Genomic DNA, 18996 nt, shown 5'->3' on the forward strand with positions numbered 1-18996 from the left:
TTTTGTACATTTTAACCGTAAATCTATCAAAGATGTGTTTATCATTGGTAAGGACTTCATTTGGACTTTAAAGGTGATTTTTCAAATAGTTGCATCTTGGCCAAATATCGTCCTTTCATAACAAAACATACATCAATAGACAGCTCATTTATTCGGCAGATGATGTATAAATCTCCAAAATTACCATTATGACTGCTTTTGTGGTCCAGGGTAACATTTCTCAGTAATTTGTCATATTTTATCAGGATTTTAGTTTGTTTGGTAAATTCACAGTGTGTCAGTTCATCTCTTGACCACCTGATGGCGCTGTCACCTCATCAATGTATTATCAGATTCTGTTATTGCAAACATTACTCTTAAACCTTTTGCTTCCTTTATAAACACATCTGTCATCACTCTGTTCCTATAAACTTTAGACATCAGCAGAGTTTGTACAGCGTTGATGATTTTCTGATATCCACTTCTGAATACTGTACAGTATAATAATGTATTGTGGTGTATTCAGTGATAAACGTTCAGTGATAAAAGTTTGTCACATGAGGGAATTCAAGTTATCTCACAAATTAATGTTTAATACACAATTTTTTTAAATGCATAGTGCACTTAAATATGTATAATTATAAAACGGTTAGTTCCAATCCTTGATTCTGATTGGTCAATAGGTGTGCTTTATTCGCAATAAAACACTGCTATGACCGCTTCACCCAACGGTTCTATTTAATATCACTGCGCCCTTAGCAACACCCTTAGCAACACATAAACATATAATGAGACAAAGTCTGAGAACAGTTTGTTGTTTTTATTTGAGCTTTCATGTTGTTTTTTGCAGTCAGGGACTATTTTTTCTAGCGGAAGGAATGCTTTTATTAATTTAACTTCATGAAAGTTGCACTAATATTTTTTTTACTTTAATATTGTGTGGTAACCGTTTTATAAAAGCAATAAAGTACTCGAGGCAAGTGCTGTATCGTGAATAAGTAACGGCTGAATGGGTTGCAGGCACGACGAACGCCCTTCAGCCGTTACTTATTCACGATACAGCACAGCCTCTCGTACCTTATTGCTTACATATATAATTGCACTATGCATATAGAAATATCACATGCATTTAATATTTGTACATTGCACACCAGTCACATGTACAGAATAGTGGGATGTTAATCCAAATACTGCATGATTATCATTTCATCCGTCTTCACCCAATTTCACATTTTTTAGTTTTGCACATTTGTGATCCTGTCTGTAAAATTGTCTCAATCTAATTGTCTCACCAAAGTTTGATATTACATTAATTTCGATCTTAATCAATATTAAATATATCAAGATTATATTTTTACAGAATGATGATTACATTATATTAAATGAGTTTAAGTAGAAAACAGTGAATCACAAAGACATGACTTTAGCTGGGTTTTCACAGCTGGGTCACGTTTGTTATTTATAGAGTAATGAGACATATCACAATATTTCCTTTATAAAGACTTGAACACATTTGTTTAATGCTCACGTTTATGGGTGTGTGGATTATTTAGGCTACTCTTTATTCTCAATCCTCACTGATTTTATTTCCTGTGTTACATAAGCTCGGTCTCTCTTCTTTTATGAGTCTCGCTGATCTGTCAGTCCTTGAACTTTTACACCATTAATATCTTTATATGATCATCTAATAATCTTGTTAACACTGAATGATTAAGGTGAAAGGTCATTTCTAATCTTTATACTCTATTCATTTTAATTTATTTTTCAAGCTTCATTTATTTTTTTAGTGCTTTGTGTTGAGATTGATTCAGTTGTGTTGTTTATAAGACTGACAGCCGCTGCTGTGAACGGTCATCATTTTCTGATCTTGATCTTTGTGGCGATTGGTGGAGAAGTGGTTTACATCACGAGAGGGTTAAGGGTCACAGATCAGAAATGATTTATGGTTTATGAACCATACATGTCTCAGAAGACACTTTCTCTTGGTAAAAGTGCTTTCTGACAGTCCATTTGTCATCTCTCACCATGGTTACCGTCCATCTGTCCGTTGTCTGTTATCTGCTGGCTGTGGTGTCTGTGACCTGTGGTCCAGGTAAGACATCTGACCGCTTCATCTCTTATCTGGTCAAACTATTAATAATTAAAATTTCGTAACATGTTATTGAAGCACCTGAAGTATAGTCCCTTACACAGTTTTTCAGATTATCATGGTATTGTCATGACAGTCTTTTTAATGTGCTGTATCATGTAAATATTAGATTTAGATGTTGGCTTTTTCATTTAAAGTCGTCATTATGGTGATCAATGTTTGTTTTAGTTGGACTTAACTTTTATTGTGTTAGTTTTTCTGCTATAACTTCGTGTGTTTAAAACATAAAAAGACAACAGTGCAATTTTTTAGTGGTAAGTACATATAGTCTAACTATCATCATCTAAAAAATTGATGTATTAATTGAGTGTTTGCACACTTATCAGAATGATATTTTTCTGTCAATAATGTGATACAACAGTACAAGATCAAACACTTTTATAGCAGTTTGTAAATTAAGACGCACTTAAAAATGACCACTGTATAATGTAGAAACACAAACATCAAAAATCAGCAATGGTGACAAAGAAAATGGTAAACATTTTCATTATTTATACCACAATGCATTCTGGCCCTGAATGAGATTTGTAATTTGTTGATACCCAGCATGCATTGCAGTATGAAGCTTTTCATTTTATTGTCACCATTGTTGTGATTCATACTCTGATTCTTCATGTTTGTGTGACTACATCATACAGTGCTTAATTTGTGTCAGTGTTTCAAAATTATTCAGAATGACAAACTGCTATAAAAGTGCTTGATCTCGTACTGTAATATCACATTATTGACAGAAAAAGATAGTTCTGATAATTGTGGAAACAATAAAATAATACATGCATTTTCTAGATAAGGATGTTTGACATTATGTACTAACCACCACCACCATAAAACTGCACTGTTGTCTTTTATTTGCCATAACAAACATGTTTTAAACAGACAAAGTTATAGCCCAGATTCAGTTGTCAATTCCAACTAAAACAAACATTAATCACCATAATGGTCAATTTAACTAAAACAGCCATCTAAACCTAAAGTAAGAAAATGACTCTACAAGTAAGATTTAAAATGCAATTTTAGGTTTCAAACTGAGATGATGATAGAGGATAAGTTACAGATTGCAGCTTTAGTGTTACTTTTTAACATTGTAAGTTTGGGACAATATATACACCCAATGGTGTTCGTTTAACTTTGGAGATTATGCTGTGTGGTATCATCATAAAGCACCGTGGTTTTACAAGGAGGTTATTTTAGACGTGATGCCATGGTGATATAATAGTGGTACTGCAGCTGATGTATCATCATATTTTTGAGAGGGTGGGGGGGGGCGTGTTAGATAACCATCTTTACTTCACACTGAAGTGAGAGTGGGTGGGTTTGGGTTTATAAATCAATGCCTGTAGCTTACTGCCTTCAAAGTGAATTAAATCCACTTCAGTTTTCATTCAAGAGGAGACACTTCACTTTCATCTTTTAGATGTTTTTGATTTGTTATTGCTCAGACATTTCTTTTATGGGACTTGATTAGTTTCATATCATTGAAGTATTGACTTTGTTTGTCCTTAATGATATTACAAAATTGCTAAGTATGTATAGTCACAAAATGAATGTGCATCATACAACTCCAGTGACTTTAAGAGCTGGACTTTTGACTCCTAATCTAGATACAAAGATAAGCTGCTATAGATTCATATAACCACTTCCACATGTGACAACTAGCCCCCGTGTACCCAGTATGTGAAAACTATCATTTTGTTGTCTATGCATTGATGTGTGTGTGATGTTTTGTTGTTGTCTCAGTTGAAGAGGAGAACCCAGAGTTCTGGAGGAGTTTAGCACAAAGTACACTGCGTTCAGCTCTCGCCAGAAGACAAAACACTAATGTAGCCAAAAATATTGTGCTGTTTCTCGGAGACGGTAAGATGAATGTATAACACCCTTTAAAGCTCCCATAACACGCTGTTTCTGCTCATCTCATGTTAATCTTGAGTACCTGTAGAGTAGTATTACGTCTTTCATATCTTTGAAGAGTCTTTAGTTTTATAAAAGACAGATCAGCTTTAGGGATGGTTTCCGGAAAAGCATGAAATTCTGGAGGTGTCCAGTGGGATGAGCGAGTCACGAGCAAGCAACACACACAAACATAATCCCACTATCTTTGGATAACAAAACAGACATTTGATGCAGTTTTACTTACCGCCTGCGGCTCATGACCCGGTTGAGACCGCCCCATTTCAACGCAATTCAGCTTTAAACAACGCACACGCACAACTCCACTGCTACCCCGGAAAAACTAATTAGATCCATTATTTCCTGGAAAGAAAACAACCAAATGCATAAATGTCACATTTATTTAAATTCAGCAACACATGACAGGCGTGATAATACCTCAAATTATTCAAATAAAACCAATTTGCAAACAGAAAAACTCATGGACTGTAATTATTTTGGGAAGGTATGGGTGTGACCACCATCACAGCCGCCAGGATCCTGAAGGGTCAGATGGAGAACCGTACAGGAGAAGAGACCGTCATGAACATGGACACGTTCCCATACGTGGGCCTTGCAAAGGTAAACACACACACACCTAACATTACTTCTGACTGACAAACAGTGTGATTTACTGTTTGTGTGTTTGTGTAGGTCTACTCTGTGGATTTTCAGATACCAGACAGTGCGTCTACTGGTACTGCATATCTGTGTGGGGTGAAAACTAATCTGAATACTGTGGGTGTGAATGCAGCCGCTCGTAATGGCGTCTGTCGCTCACAGAAGGGAAATGAAGTCACATCCATCCTTAAATGGGCTAAAGATGCAGGTACAAAACAATACAGACTAAATCTGACCTTAGTGAAAACATTCACAATCATGTCTTTTAAATTGTTTTTATCTTTGAGAGCATCACCAGTAAAAGCAGTTTTTCTCTGCAGGGAAGTCTGTTGGCATTGTGACGACGACCCGTGTTCAACACGCCACACCTGCAGCTTCATACGCTCATAGTGCCAGCCGCACGTGGTACAGCGATGCTGATCTCCCGTTATCTGCTGTCAATGAAGGATGTGTGGATATCGCCGTTCAACTGATCACTAACACTGACATCGATGTGAGTGTGTGATGTTAGACAGATTGACGTAACCAGCACTGTTTTAACCCTTTCAGATGAACTGTTGATTGACAGGTCAGTATGGCCTCTGATGTTGATCAGGACACATTAAAGTTTACACTATATATGTGTGATGTAATGTCACATGTGTTTCTCATGACCTCTTTAGACCATTTCAAGCTTTGGACAAATTCAAGAAGAAACCATTGTTGTGTTTATGCAGGTGATTATCGGAGGCGGTCGAAAGTACATGACACCTAAAGGAGATCCAGACCCCGAGTATCCCACCGATGTGAGCTCACAGGGTCAAAGAAAAGACAAGCGAAATTTGATAAATGAGTGGCTCGGCATGAAGCAGGAGAAGGTAAAGAGAGAGAAATGTGATGTTTTTAAGTCAAATGTAGCAGGGCTTGATTTTATACTATGGGAGTAAAAGTGTCTCTATATGACAGCTGTCTGAAAATAATCATAACTTGTTATTAATTAGATCAGGAATGTTTAAAGAATGTAACTGGGTAAGTAATGTAATGTAACAGTGCAGTTTTTGATATGATGTGGTAAGCCGCAAGAAAAAATATTTCAGGATCTTCTACACATGTGATGTTACCTGTCGACTGACTGTGATGTGTTTGCTGCAGGTGGCCAGATTTGTGTGGAATAAGACTGACTTTGATGCTGTAGACCCAGAAAAAACGGATTATCTGATGGGTGAGAGATAGAGAGAGCTTCACACAGACTCAGAGAGTTTCACGATCTGCTGACTGATCGCACTCAGATGTCTCCACATTTATATGGAAGTTCTGTCTCTCTCTCTCTCTCTCTCTCCGTCTGTCTTTGTCTGTCTGTCTGTCTCTTTCTCTCTCTCTCTCTCTCTCTCTGTAGCCCTCTTTGAGCCGGGCGATCTGAGGTATGATGTGGAGAGAGACAGCCGCATGGATCCCTCGATCATAGAGACAACAGAGAAAGCCATCAAGATCCTTCAAAAAAATCCAAATGGATTCTTCCTGCTTGTGGAGGGTAATCAATTAATCGATAAGTCCATTGATCATTAAATAAGTCCATCAATCAATAAATTGTTCAATCAATCAATCAATCAGTCCATTGATCATTAAATTGGTCAATCAATTAATCAGTTGGTCCGTCGGCCGTTAAATTGGTCGATCAGTTAATTAATCGGTGTGGCGGTCATTGAATCGGTCAGTCGATTAATCAATTGTTCAATCGGTCCTTGAATCGGTCAATCAATGAATCAATCGGTCCATTGGTTGTTGAATCGGCCTGTTGGTCTTTAAATTGGTCAATCGATTATCAATCGTCAATCGATTATCAATCTATTATCAATCGGTCAGTCGCTAATCAATTGGTCAGTCGCTAATCAATAGGTCAGTCGCTAATCAATAGGTCAATCAAACATGGAATCAGTCAATCAATTAATCAATCTGTCAGTCAATCGATAATTGAATCAATCATTCAATCAATCAATCATTGAATCAATCATTGAATCAATCATTGAATCTGTCAATCAATCATTGAATCTTTCAATCAATCAATCAATCAATCAATGAGTCCATTGATAATTGAATCAATTAATCAATCAGTCCATCAATCATTGAATCTGTCAATCGATTAATCAGTCAGTCTCAGTCCATCAATCATTGAGTTGGTCAACTGATTAATCAATCGGTCCATTCATCCATGTCGATGAATCAATCGGTAAAACAATTAATCAATCGATTCATCAATTAGTCAATCGATTCATCAATTAGTCAATTGATCATTGAATCAGTCAATCATTTAATCAACCAGTCCATTGATAATTTAATCGGTCAATCAATCAGTCTCAGTCCATCGATCATTCAATCTGTCAATCGATTAATCAATCAGTCTCAGTCCATTGATTATCAATCGGTCAGTCGATTTATCAATCGGTCAGTCGATTTATCAATCGGTCAGTCGATCTATCAGACCAGTCGGCCGGTCGGTCCGTCGATCATTGAATCTGTTGATCAATCAATCAATCAATCAATCAATCAATCAGTCCATTGATAATTGAATCAATTAATCAATCAATCAGTCCATCGATCATTGAATCTATCAATCGATTAATCAGTCAGTCTCAGTCCATCAATCATTGAATTGGTCAATTGATTAATCAATCGGTCCATCAGTCATTGAATTGGTCAATTGATTAATCAATCGGCCCATCTGTCATTGAATTTGTCAATCGATTAATCAATCAGTAAAACAATTAATCAATCGGTCAATCGATTAATCAATTAGTCAATCGATTCATCAATTAGTCAATTGATCATTAAATCGGTCAATCAATCAGTCTCAGTGCATCAATCATTCAATCGGTCAATCGATTAATCAATCAGTCTCATTCCATTGATCACTGAATCAGTCAATCGATAATCAAATCAGATTCTTTTAATAGGTGGACGTATTGATCAGGGTCATCACGAGAGTCGAGCTTCGATGGCACTGCATGAAGCGGTTGCTCTTGACAACGCTGTAGCTCGGGCCCTAGAGCTGACCAATGAGAACGATACTCTGACAATTGTGACGGCTGACCACTCCCACTCATTTAACTTTAATGGGTATCCGTTCAGAGGAAACAACATTCTGGGTAATTTTCTTTAGTGTTTAATAGTGCATACGGTATCATATAATAAATCTGATCCGTCCATCATGTGTGTGTTTCTCAGGTAAATCTCCTGTCTTTGGACTGGACTTCTTACCCTACACCACTCTGATGTACGGAAACGGCCCGGGACACAAAATCCAAAACAACAAGCGTCCAGACATCCGCAAGGTTGACACAAGTAAGAAACTTTATATCACAACTATAGATGATCGTGTGTGAATCTGTATAAATGTGTGTTGTCTTTCTGTCTTCTTCAGCCCATAAGGACTATGTTCAGCAGTCAGCTGCTCCGCTGGATACTGAGACTCATGGAGGAGAAGATGTGGCCCTGTTTGCTCATGGTCCCATGGCTCATCTCTTTCAGGGTGTTTATGAGCAAAACTACATCGCACACGCCATGGCCTACGCAGCATGCATCGGTGCCAATCAGCAACACTGCACTCCCGTCCTGCCCACAAATACTGATCCAGGAAGCGCCGCCCCAGACACGCCCCTCTGGAGTATGATGTCACTGCTGTTGAGCATGATGACGGCTGTTCTGTTGTACTGAGAGAGACGATTTCAATTATTCATCAATTAAGCATCACAAATGATCTGGTTTTAAAAATCCAACTTGTGCTTGCATACATCAACAATTGACCATATAAATGTCTTTTTAAATAAAACTGCCAGGCTACTTTTCTGTGAATCAACCACTGAGCTTACAAAAATGGCCACGGCCACGTGCTTTAAAAATGAACAAATGTCAACACATTTATAATATACGGTGTTTCTCAAGAATACATAGCCAAAATATTAAAGATGATAGAGAAAGTCATTTTATACTGATGGAAGATTGCAGATGTGTATTTAAATAAATGTATAAATATGTCAAATGTAAAAATATTTAAATAAATGTGCATATAAATGAATGCAGGAGTTGTGACATCATGTCGGTGAGTTATTGATATTCATGTAATAAATGCAATATAAATCAGTTGATGTCATCGTGCGTGCGTGCGTGTGTGTGTGTGGGGGTGGGTGTGTGCATGCATGTGTGTGTGAGTGTGCATTACACCTCACAACAGGTAGATGGAAGCAGGCTGACTGCATTGTCTAGATCAGGGGTGCCCAAACTTTTTCCTACCAGGTGCCAAAAATCAAACCCGATTGGGGGCCGTGGGCCGAAAGTAAATGTTGCTGTGTTATATTAAAATTATAGTTGCCTGATTCTCCTAATTTATTAGTCTAATATTTAAAAAAAATAAACAAGGAAACATTACTGTGCTTATGCATAACTAATGCAGTTTTATTTTCAAAGGTTAATGTTGTAAAAAAAATATTTTTCATTTTACAATCATTTCCTTTTGTCTGTGTGCCATTGCCTCGACCTCTCCATTATTAGCCTATAGTAGCCTACCCGCACTGTAAAAAAACTTTGCTGCCTTAACATTTTTTGTTAAATCAACTCAGATTTACAAGTAATGTTAACAGAGATGAGTTGTCACAACTTATAAAATATAGTTGAGAAAAGTCAACTTAATTTTATAAGTTGTAACAACTCACCTGTAGTTATAAACACTCATCTTTAGTCATCTTTAGTTAAGTTGAAATGACTTGTAAATCCGAGTTGATTCAACAAAAAATTTTAAGGCAACCAAGGTTTTTTTTACAGTGAGTTTGTTGAGTTTTATAATGCACACGCTATACACCTTCAAGTATGCATGTACATAAAAAATAATATTCACCTTAATTCATTTCAATTTACATTTTTGTAATGTACAAATAAAACCAACATTTTAGAAAATGTTTAATTAGATATACGTCATCACGTGGCATGACGGGCCAAATTAAAGGTCATTGCGGGCCAACTTTGGGCACATCTGGTTTAGAGTCAAGACACAGATGATGTTCAACATTCAAACATTCAATTGCAACAATTCTAAAAACAACTAAAAAACCTCATCTCTTCCTAAAACACTTAAAAAATTGATATTGACTGTAGACACCTCTTCTATCTTAAAAAAATGACTAACTCTATCTCTCTCGACAGGTATTGTTTCAGAATATTGAACACTTGTAACTTGTTATAAGGACTTCTTGTACTATTGCCTTCCTATGACAAATCACTTCAATGTTTACTAATCTTTGTATGTCGCAGACTAAATGCCTAAATGTAAATTATGTTACTATTATAATGATTAGTGTCTTACATATCTAAGCAGATCAGTTCAGAATATATTAAATATTTGATATTATTATGGCTTTTGTTTTTGTGTTTAGAACTTAATGACAATTTTTTAGCATGAACTATAGATTAGCTTTCAATTGAGACAAAGCAATACAAAACAATTTGCTCATGGTATCAGATAAATCAACAAAACTCTTCACTGTTACTGCATCTCTCAGTTCCTTTCATCATCATCATCATCATGTTACTGAACTGTTGATCAGATTTGTGTCTCTCTCTCTCTCTCTCTCTCTCTCTCTCTCTGTCTCTCTCTCTCTCTCTCTCTCTCTCTCTCTCTATTTAAGTGTGCTTTATTTGCATGACAAAAACTGTACATTTGTATTGCCAAAACATTTGCAGCTGGGCTGAGCACAAAATAGTGCAAATAAAACAAAATGTATAGTGCAAAATTAAACAAAAATCTAAACACAGAGTTAAATAACAGAATAAAGCAGTAATATACATGAAGTATCTACATATAATGGAGAGATTAAGTCAGGTCAGATTGATTTTCTCATGTGCTGTTAACACACACTGCAGTCCTTGTGTTCTTCTAACAGAAAGATCAGTTTCTAGTTGTTTCTCTTTCTCTCCCTTTCTCCCTCCCTCCCTTTTTCTCTCTCTCTCTCTCTCTCGCTCCCAGAGATTTTCAGAGAAGAGGTTTCAAAGGGAATAAGAAACGATATAATCATTATAAGGTTGAGTTGTTTTTTCTCTCAACTCTATCACTTCTCTACAGTGTGAAGGTTTTCTGCAGGCGAGAGTTTGTCTCATTACGCTCATTTGTGTCAGATCGGCTCGTTTAAACGTGTAGTCCATTATGTCCTGATGAGTCTTTTCTGGTTTGGCGTGTGATCTGATCTGAGCACACTGTTACCGTACAGACACATGAGATCTGTGATCTCTCTATACTAACTTTCTCTTTGTCTCTTCTCAGATCCTCAACTCTCAGATTTCTGCATGGGTTTGTATCTCTATACAGCTAATGATCTCATTTACTACAAAACCCTGCTGTCTTAAAAACTCTTCATCATTTAACCTACAAATAGACTAAAACATTATTACATTAAAAATATATCAAAATAATATTTGTAGGACACATTTGAAGGACAGCCCTGGCTTGCTTTTCTGATGTTGTGTAATCCAGTTAAACCTTATTGTGTTGTTGGTTTGTGGTTTCAGGTCTCTGTATGATCTGTTTTTTCTTGTGTCTTCTGCACATCCAAAACACATAAACCTGTTTAAATCTGAACTTCAAGTTTATTCTTACGATAAACATCAAAATCTCAGCAGCAGATGTTTTCATGTTCATGTTATAAAAGGTTTCATTCTGAATAAGTCAAGTGTCTGTATTGAAGATGAAGATGATGAAGCTCTTTAATCTGAGTGTACACAGGAGACCAACATTAAACATAAAGATGTGACACCACCAGTGAGATAAATGATCTCTGTGTGTGTGATTGATGAGAAAAAAAATGTTCTCTCTCTCTTTCTCTCTCCCCAGTTGAAGTCTTGTGGGCGTGGTCAGCACATGATCTGTCCAATCAGAGCTCGTTGCGCATCCTATGGTTCAGTGAGGGGGGTCTACCGCATGGTTGCTTTATAAACGCAGTTTCCGCCTGCTTGTGTTTTTCAGGTTTCACGCGCACGGAAGAGCAGGACTGTTTGTGTGTTCACATCGGCTGTGTGTGTCTGTGAACGGAACCGAGCAGCGAGCGACGCCAATGCGCGCGTGCCCGTGCGGAAGAGAGCTGTCCAACTGCTGCGGTGCTGAAACCTTCGCGTCCATCCCGAGGTGAGATACACAGAAATACAGCAACACCACACGAAACAAACACTAACAGCTACAGTAAGCATTAATACTATTAAGTACAATGCAAACAGATTTTCTTCAGTCTGCATGTGGTTTGAAGAACGTAAATTTTGCTTACATTTATATAATATATATTTCTATATGAGAAAATAGCGGGTTAGGTGGGTGTCTGTCCACATTTGTTGAATTAAACACAAACTTGATGCACCAACACAGTCTCACACCCAATTCGTCACATACTGCCGTTTGGTCATGACCCCCTCACGTCCATAGCGGACGTTGAGGGTACCCCCTATTCGTCGCTTGAAAACGTAGAGGGTCGTCCTATAGATTTGAATGCAAACCCCTCATCTTTGGATTTTGACGAAATGGGTTTATCGGTTTGCCTGCGCAATATGGTTTTAGGCGATTGATTTTATGCTGCAAATGTGCATTTTGCACAAGCGTGCGGCGCATACAATCATTATTGATGCGGTGACCACATTGATGCGGTGACCAAACATTTTCGTGGAGCGGAAAGCCTTCTGAATCGGTGTATCACGACTTTTCTCTCTCTTTTTTATATATTTGGTATACAATAAAATGACATATTTACAGGGCTGTTGCTGTGTGTTTAAAACATGCCTTAATTAACGTAGGATATTTTATTATTTTCGATCACGCACAGTTGGTCATTCCCCCTCACGTCTATAAGCTGACGTTGAGGGTACCCCCCATTTCGTCGCTTGACAACGTAGAAGGGTCGTCCGATATTTGAATCCAAATCCCTCATCTTTGGATTTTGACGAAATGGGGGTATTCATGCCTGCGCTGCAAAGTATGTTTTAGGCGATTGATTTTATTGTTCAAATGTGTATTTTGCAGTAGCGTGCGGCTGTTACATTCATTGGTGCGGTCACTACATTTTCGTGGGGCAGAATCCCTTGTCTGAAGCGGTATCACGACTTTCTCTCTCTTTAAGTTATATATATATATATATATTGTTCTACATTAAAATGACATGTTTACAGACTGTATATTTGCTGTATGTTTAATTAAGATATACCCAGTCTCAAGGCAGTTCGTGTAATTTAATCTATTGATTCGTGTCCATGGACACGATTTTCCCCTTTTTTTCGTGCCAGTCAGAACGACTTTCAATCTAATGTATTTCAATAGGAAGTATTTTTCGTGCCTGCACCACGTTTTTTTGTCCTATTATTTTTTTCGTGTTTATAAGCACGAATTTAATCTAATGTATTGCAATAGTATATACCAGGGATTGTTTTACTTTATTTGTCATTAATTGATTACACTTTAAGCGCTACTTTACTCAAAATTTAATCAGGAGATGTTTATCCTATAATATTGATGTTTCGATCGGTTTCGTGTGTCAAATACAAGAGTAAATACTACACTACCCATGAGCCTTATCGACATCTACTATGGTGAAGGCACCAGCTAAAACTACATGTGGGCCCGCTGCAGATCACAATATTTTCTCAACACATGAACACTAACGTGTGCTTGATAATTCAACAATACGATGTTATGGCCATCAATTTTGATTGTTTCTACTTTGATTGTAAAAAAAAATAAGTCAGTTTCGGACGCCTGCATTTCCCAGAATCCTCTCTGCCTCCGTTGCTATGGAATCTGAGCCAGTCCTCTTTGCTATTGGGTGATTTCTTCTTCGGTACTCGTGACAGGGATTCTCTCATACGCGAAAATCATTGTCCAGGTAAGTCACGATGCTTTCGTTTAAAGTTCACTATTTGTTTAAATGTTATAATTCACACCTTTCTTTTGGCATTAGGGTGACATTGCCATACCCGTACGAAAATTAACCATGTTTTTGTGGTAAAAGTGTAGTAACTACGGTTTGTGTATCGATTATTTGCAAAATGGTTTTACTAAACCAAACATGGTTTAACTTTTTTTTCAAATTCATGGTTCTTTCTAAACTGTAGTAAAACAATGGTTAATTTTTGCAAGGGAAGTCTAATTAAAGTCCCATTAATAAGCTAACGTTAACCTAGTTTAAGTTATCAACCTTTAGGGTAACTTAACGTGTTCATTGTTTTATTGTGTGAGCTTAATATAGTCTAAAGTTTTAATATTTGTCTTATAATATTTGTAAGAAAATAGGAATCCCCACTATTGGGATACACTATTTAAGCCTTATATTAGAGCTAATTTACACTACATAATAAAAATTTTCTGTTCTCCCTGCAGATCCTGTCATTCGAATCACCTGTCACAACTTAGATTTAACGTTGCTTATTTTATAAACCCAAAGGCACTTTTAAAAGCCATCATTTACTACACAAAGCCATAGTTCACTGACAAGCTGGGCCATATCGCAGGCGATAATTAATGCGAAATTGCCCTGGTTGTCAGTGAACTATGGCTTTGTGTAGTAAATGCTGCTCCATCTGAAAGCAGGTGATGTTGGTGTACTACTAATCAAAGAACCGGCTTTACTGACGAGATGCGCATGAAAATCACATGTGATTTATCGTGCAGCCGTAGTAAGTAGAATTTCTTACATATTCTTATATATCTCTTTTAATATATTGTTTTTTTTAGTGGCAATTCCCTTCAGTAACCACATTTTCACTTTAACACATCACAGTCCTAAATTATCTTCCACAACAAAATATAAGTGACACTTGGGAATTCTCTGAATGACAATTATCAAATAGACTGCATTCATACTACTATTGTAGATTCTGTAGTTCATCCAAAGCAACCCATTTAATGATTAACGTTTGGACTTTATTTTGAATAAATCTATACAGTAGATTGTCACTGTCCAATTGCACAATAGTTACCATAGTACCAGCCAAACCTACTAATGTTACAGAAAGTTCTATTATAACCTTATAATGTCATTTATGTTTTTGCTGTTTTCTTTTAATGTATTACTCTTTCCTGTTTTCACATACTTGGTTATGCAAAAGCTAAACTCACCATGAAGTAAAAAATATCCTGAATGACATTAACCAATATTCCATTCAGTAAATACACAATGTTGTCATTGCAGCTTGAAAAACTCCATGCTACTGGATACAAGCCAGTTCTGCTTCGTGAAAAGGAGACCAAGAAGCAAAATATTAAGTGTGAGAGATTATTGCCTATGCCCAGGACTACCTTCAGAAGATCGGTTCCTTTTATGAATACCTTTGTGAAGGTGAGATGCATGCACTGTATTTTTAAAGTCACAGTTCACAGCTTGTGTTGAGTAGGCAAAAGATTTGATCAATATTAAAATCTTAAAGGGGACATATCATGAAAATCTGACTTTTTCCATGTATAAGTGCTTTAATTGGGTCCCCAGTGCTTCTATCAACCTAGAAAATGTAAAAAAAAAAACTTATTTTGAGTGAAATCTAAACAGACATTTACAACATAGTAGTTTATTGATTTCACGCATTTAAGCTAAGCTTTTATAAACTCACACTGTGCACTACATTCTCCAGGCTCGCAGCACTACCCTTGTAACGACTGAACAATCATCTGGGATGTCCACATAGAGAGAGAGAGGTTAGAATTGTGATTGTATATCAGTATTTTTGTTGTTTCCTCAGAATCTGATAGAGCTTTTTGGACCCAAATGTTGGCTGGAGACATCATACACTTGCGCTGCTGCTAACTTGAAAGCGTAAAGCATACATTTTTCTTTTAAACAAACATCACACTTGGTGTTATTCTTTGAATTGATAATATAAGCGCTCTGTTTTTTCCTGATCAAAAGATATATTGCATTTGTTATAGTCCTATAGAATCAATCAAATATAGATTTGCACATATCTAATACATCCAGTAGTCTATCATTACCTCAGCTCTAATCTAAAGTGCCAATAAATCTGGTTTGGAAAAATTAGACCATATGATTCAAACACTTAAGAGGCACAGCCCAATCTCATGGTTAAAGTGATTCTTTTTTTTTTTCAAATGAACACAAAGAAAATATTTTGTCAAAATATCTGTTTGTGTTTAACAGAAGAAATCAAATTCATACAAGTTTAGAACAACATGAGGATCAAAAATTATAAATTTTTTGGTCAACTATCCCTTTAAAGTCTTATGTTTTAAAACATCCATATGATTTAACCTGCACAGGTTGGACCCAGGATTCCAATGGCATTATGATCAGCTGGTTACACTGCACCTCACACCCTGTGACCCACTGGAGAATCCAAACAACTGGAAGAGATGACAAACATGGTGGAGCAGGCGACCACTACAGAGGGACATGTGGAGGCAGCGAACACTATGGAAGGGCAGCTGGAGCAGGCGAGCACTACAAAGGGCCAAGGTAATTAAGACAGATTTTAAGAGTTGCAATTTATATCTGGGTTTCAAGTATTTAAGCTATGGGTTACCTTAACGCTACCTGTTGTCCAGTGTTTTTCCCATAGAGCTTTATTTAGGTTAAGGCTGATATATTTTCAGCATCAACATTGCATTGTGTGCATGTGAAATGGTCACATTGCAGGACGCATGAAATCAAGTTGCGAAAATGAACTCAAACATATCATGTTATAGGGTTTTCTGACATTAAAATAGGTGTCTTTGTCATGTGTCATAAAGACATCAAAAAACACACAATGTGGATTGTCATTTTTAAGTGCAAAATTACTATTTATATGTGTTTTGCGTTAGGAATAATTGATGACGGGCAGTTGAATATTAAAAATAATGCACATTCAAGGTGGTAATGTGGCATGATGCAAAGTGAAGTATTACAACGCAGGTGTACATTATTTTCAAATAATTCAAAGGACTGGAGTCAATTATTACACTTATACTTGTAGCTGTAGGTGTTAAATATGGTCATAGTTTTTCTTGTTCCATAAAGACACAATTGAATGATTAGATGTGCTTATTACAGGTCTGTGACTAGGCTACATTTTAAGATTTCAATATATTGGGATAATTTGAATATTAAAAAAACTATTAAATGTACTTTGAATGGGATAATAGAGGAAGATTGACAGCACTAATCTGTATTTACAAGATGACATGTAACGTTGTATAAATCTGTTCAGCCGCACCAGAATATTTTGCCACTCAGATCAACCATAAAGTAGATTTGATTTTGGTCATGCTTCATTTTTTGTGCATGCAATACACTATAGACATTTTTAAAAGTAAAGCAAACTCTTTGCACCAGCTGAAACACAGTTACATTGCTTATAGATCACCCATAACAAAAGGCTATTTTTTTTAAAAAATCCAGTAACAGAAGATGTTAAGTATCATATATACAGTAGATCCTTAATGTCCTTGTTTATAAACACTTAACTTAAAACTTTAAATCACAATAACTATAAATGTACTTCACACTTATACATGTACTGCTGCACAGTGATGTTGTGATTGTCCAGTATTTGAAATAAGAAGTTAAAGGTTTATTTGGTTAATGAGTAATTTTCTTTCTTCAAACCCACAGGTGTCTACACATGGTCAGCCACAGTCACAAATCTTGCACTCTGTCGCAAAAAGAAAAAGCCAGGTATGTAAATAATGTTTGTAGAGTAATTATTGGTGGTATTTAAATTGATCTGTTTTACAGATGGATTAACACACTACACTTGTGTTAAATCTGTGCTATATAAATAAACCTTGAGTTGACTTGATCTGTTTTGTCCACTTTCGTCCACTTCATCCTAATTACTGTGAGAAACTGAGCGAGTCCCTCTGCTTTCGTTTAAAAGTGAGCGGGAGAATTGGCGGGTTTAAATTGACGCAAACTAATATTATGTCAAAGTCTGCTGCTTGTGGTGTTAGTAAACATGCTGCACAGTGTTTTGTACATGTTTATGTAAGAGCTTTCTCTGATATTTCCGAGCCATTGATGAAATAAGTTTGCACAACTTTTACATGCTCACAAAATGAAAGCCTACCTCTGAATGTGGTCGAAAGTGGAGGAGCCCAAAACGTTTTGAACACTGTTTAAACCTGTGTTTAGTCTAGCTCATCATTTGTATAAAGTTAAACTTTTCTCAACTTTGTCTCAACTTTGACACACCCATTCAGAAGCCAACGGTCATTGTCGGTCGTGTCGCCAGAAGTCAGCAAGCTTCCATTGAAATCAATGAAATCGCGTCGCACTGCTACTGCTAGTCTGAATGCAGCTTAACTTTGTGCAAATGATGAGCGATTTTTCTGGAGCAACTACCAGTGAGAGCAAAGCAGTGGAGTTCATGTCATCCGTCTCTTATCAGTTACTGGAGTGGATGTTACTCATTTGTTTATGACAACCAGATTTAGAAACACCCCCAAACGACCTCTTGAAGAGACGAGCGACAAAATCGCTTATGTGAATGTACCTTCAGTCTTTTCACTTGTCAGAGCACCGTCGATCAAGTCTATATCACTATATCAGTGTTCTTCAGCCCTGGTCCTGGAGGACCCCCTTCCAGAAAGACCCTGTCCCAAATGGCGCACTGCATGTGGACTTTCGGTCTTGTGGCCTTAAATTGCGCGTGCTCGCTTAGTCTACGAGGCCGTAGTGTGTCCCATATGTCATTTTTACGCTTTGAAGTGTGCTCATCCTTTCCCCCCTTGATGCGGTCTTCAGTGAAGCCCGCACTGCAGCAGGCTTTGCGCACTTTACCAACCCAGAAGTCCTAGCGAAAGAGTAATCAGACCAATCAGACGACGGAAGGGAGTTCACACTGACGAGCAACTTCTCTACCTATTTCCGGTGTGACGCTCGAGTCTGTCCCAAAATACAACTCCTGTGCACCCACGTGGACTCGCATCAAGGGTCCCTAAAGTCTGGACTACATGATGTCATCAAATTGTGGACTCTGAGGAGGACCACAAGTCCGGAGTGTGCCATTTGGGACAGGGCCTAAGTTTTAGATGTCTCCTTATTTAAAACACCTGAACCAACTCATCAGCCTCCTTCCAGAATGTCTCCCTAACAAGCTGATAAGTTAAACAGGTGTGTTGATTAAGTAGACATCTAAAACATTCTGGAAGGAGGTCCTCCAGGAGCAGGGTTAAAGAACACTGCACTAGAGTAATGCCTTAATAAATTCAACTGCGTTCCACGTTTTAGTTGCTGCTTCTTCAAATCCGTTTCCCTTGTCTAATTCAGAGTCCCTATAAATTAAAGTCCATTTTGTTTTTACTACTTTGCAAGATGCACTTCCACAACACAACA

At 37.1% G+C, this 18996-nt stretch overlaps 2 protein-coding genes across 4 annotated transcripts in view; both read left to right on the forward strand.

Annotated features, from left to right (window-relative positions):
* Positions 1-1786: 1786 nt before the first annotated feature.
* On the forward strand, positions 1787-8556 carry LOC129437395 (alkaline phosphatase). Of its 2 annotated transcripts, XM_055195525.2 has the most exons (11): positions 1789-2071; positions 3866-3982; positions 4521-4636; positions 4709-4883; positions 4996-5168; positions 5392-5532; positions 5807-5876; positions 6051-6185; positions 7606-7797; positions 7877-7993; positions 8073-8549. In XM_055195525.2, exons 1-11 carry the CDS (start codon positions 2005-2007, stop codon positions 8363-8365), a joined length of 1596 nt encoding a protein of 531 aa, XP_055051500.2. In that variant the 5' UTR covers positions 1789-2004; the 3' UTR covers positions 8366-8549. The 2 variants fall into 2 exon arrangements, with proteins under 2 accessions (XP_055051501.2, XP_055051500.2); XM_055195526.2 differs by lacking the exon at positions 7606-7797 and having other exon boundaries at positions 1787-2071; positions 8073-8556.
* Positions 8557-11612: 3056 nt separating this feature from the next.
* The window catches only part of LOC141349069 (protein FAM131A-like), a 46635-nt gene continuing 39251 nt past the window's right edge, over positions 11613-18996 (forward strand). The window contains exon 1 of one of the 2 annotated variants that reach the window (XM_073865692.1): positions 11613-11819. The gene's annotated coding sequence lies outside the window, so the exon portion shown is untranslated. The remainder of the gene's footprint in view (positions 11820-18996) is intronic. The other variant, XM_073865691.1, reaches the window with a different exon arrangement.

Source organism: Misgurnus anguillicaudatus, unplaced genomic scaffold (genome assembly GCF_027580225.2).
Source record: "Misgurnus anguillicaudatus unplaced genomic scaffold, ASM2758022v2 HiC_scaffold_33, whole genome shotgun sequence".
In the NCBI taxonomy this organism is placed as follows: Eukaryota; Metazoa; Chordata; class Actinopteri; order Cypriniformes; family Cobitidae; genus Misgurnus; species Misgurnus anguillicaudatus.